Genomic DNA, 1,720 nt, shown 5'->3' on the forward strand with positions numbered 1-1,720 from the left:
TCATTCTTCACCACAACGGTAACAGAAAAAATCCTCCTTAGGCTGCAACCTTCTCTCAGCATTTCTTCGCAAAGGCATTTCTCTGTAATTCGGCCTCTTTGTCTGAATCTGCTCAGCAGTTGAGTTTATGCTCATCACTTCCAGACGTTTGTTCAACTTCTGAATCTGCATCTTCAACTCTTCCACCTCAGTGTCTCCACGAGTATTGTCTCTTTTCTTCTCCTGCTTCTCTGCAGCAGAATCAGTTTTCATGGAATCAGCAGGCACCTTAGATGAATCTTTTCTCATCTTCAACTTCAGCTCTTGAAGTTCAGTTCTAAGCTTATTCACCACCTCAGAATCCACAACAGAATCAGTTTTTAAATTCAATGATTTAACTGGCATTCCTATCCTACGTCTCGCAAGCTCATTCTCTTCAGCTGTCTTTATCTCGTTCAGCAACTCCAAGAAACCTGGGGGTTTAGCTTTCCTTTCTCTTAGGTGCAGTTGTAACAACATCAGGTCAGAATCAGCAGAAGCACCTCGGATAAGTTGTTCAATTCTCGCTCTATCCATTGACTGTGACATCAACCCTCCTTTCTGCACAACTTTCGTCAACGACTTCTCCAATCGGGTCAGGAAATCAGACAGCACTTCTTTAGGGGATTGTCTCAGTAATCTGAATGCAAAGTAGAGATCTTCACCTGATTCAGATGATCCAAAGGTATTTTCCAGTGCCTCCAAGTACTCAAAAGCACTAGCCTCCGGACTTGAAAATCTCACCACTTTCACAATATCAAAAGCAGGACCTTTCAAACTCTCCAGAATTCTTCTTCTTTTTTCTTTCTCTGAACACTCACATTCCGAAATCATCATTCTGGCCTGTTCCAACCAGTTCTCGAAACTCTCTTCTCCAGCCGGAATAGGAATGATACCAGAGAACATCCTCAATCTTCTGTAAGCATTTGAATCTCCAGAAGGTTTGGTCTTCTCCAGCAGATCACCAACAGCACGAATGATAGACTCAGGTGACGCAGCATTTGAACCAGATGAATGGAACAATGATCCCACATCACTCATGGATTTTCCTTCCTCACGAAGAAATCTTTTCAACTTCTCTGCGAAATCAGAAGCATGAACATCAGCCGATGCTACAACAACTCTCCATGGATCTTCACCATCAGCTCTCTGCAATTCAGCTGGTATGCGAGATGAGTCAATTATTTCACGGCATTCACACAATACCATCATAGTATCTGGAGTTTTCCCCACTTTGGAGTCTCTTACTCTCACTTTACCAACGGCTTTTATGGTTTGGACCGCATTTTCAATGTATTCCACCTCCGTTGTTGAGGGTACTCCTAATAACATGAGAGCATGATTTTCATCAATCAAAGCTTCCTTACTCCACTCTGTAAGTTCAGCAGCCAACAGTGTATCACCCTTGAACTCCATCTTCAAGCTTGAGACGAGTAAGTAATAACTTTTTTAGTCTTTTCAAATCTTCAACAGGATCTCAGGAAAAGAATAATCGATCCCGGACGAGCCCCCAAATTGTGTAGCGCCCCCTATGCTCTGAGTGTAACCCAAGCGACGCTCCGGATTCTTAAAATGTGTCTCTCGACTTGCAACTATGCAATGATGTTATTCTTTCCCTTTCTAGTCTAGGAATATGTCTCTACTAATTAACTTCAAGCTACACAGTATATCTCAAACAATAATATTTATTTACACACAATAA

The 1,720-nt window shown here is 42.0% G+C and overlaps 1 protein-coding gene across 1 annotated transcript; it reads right to left on the reverse strand.

The window, feature by feature from the left end:
- Positions 1–1,434, reverse strand: LOC308694362 (paraneoplastic antigen Ma2-like; the record flags this gene model as incomplete). Its single annotated transcript, XM_081371867.1, has 1 exon — positions 1–1,434. One exon carries the CDS (start codon positions 1,432–1,434, stop codon positions 1–3), a length of 1,434 nt encoding a protein of 477 aa, XP_081227993.1.
- Between the last annotated feature and the right edge of the window lie 286 nt (positions 1,435–1,720).

Source organism: Scardinius erythrophthalmus, assembly GCF_964197995.2.
Source record: "Scardinius erythrophthalmus genome assembly, chromosome: 8".
Taxonomy (NCBI): Eukaryota; Metazoa; Chordata; class Actinopteri; order Cypriniformes; family Leuciscidae; genus Scardinius; species Scardinius erythrophthalmus.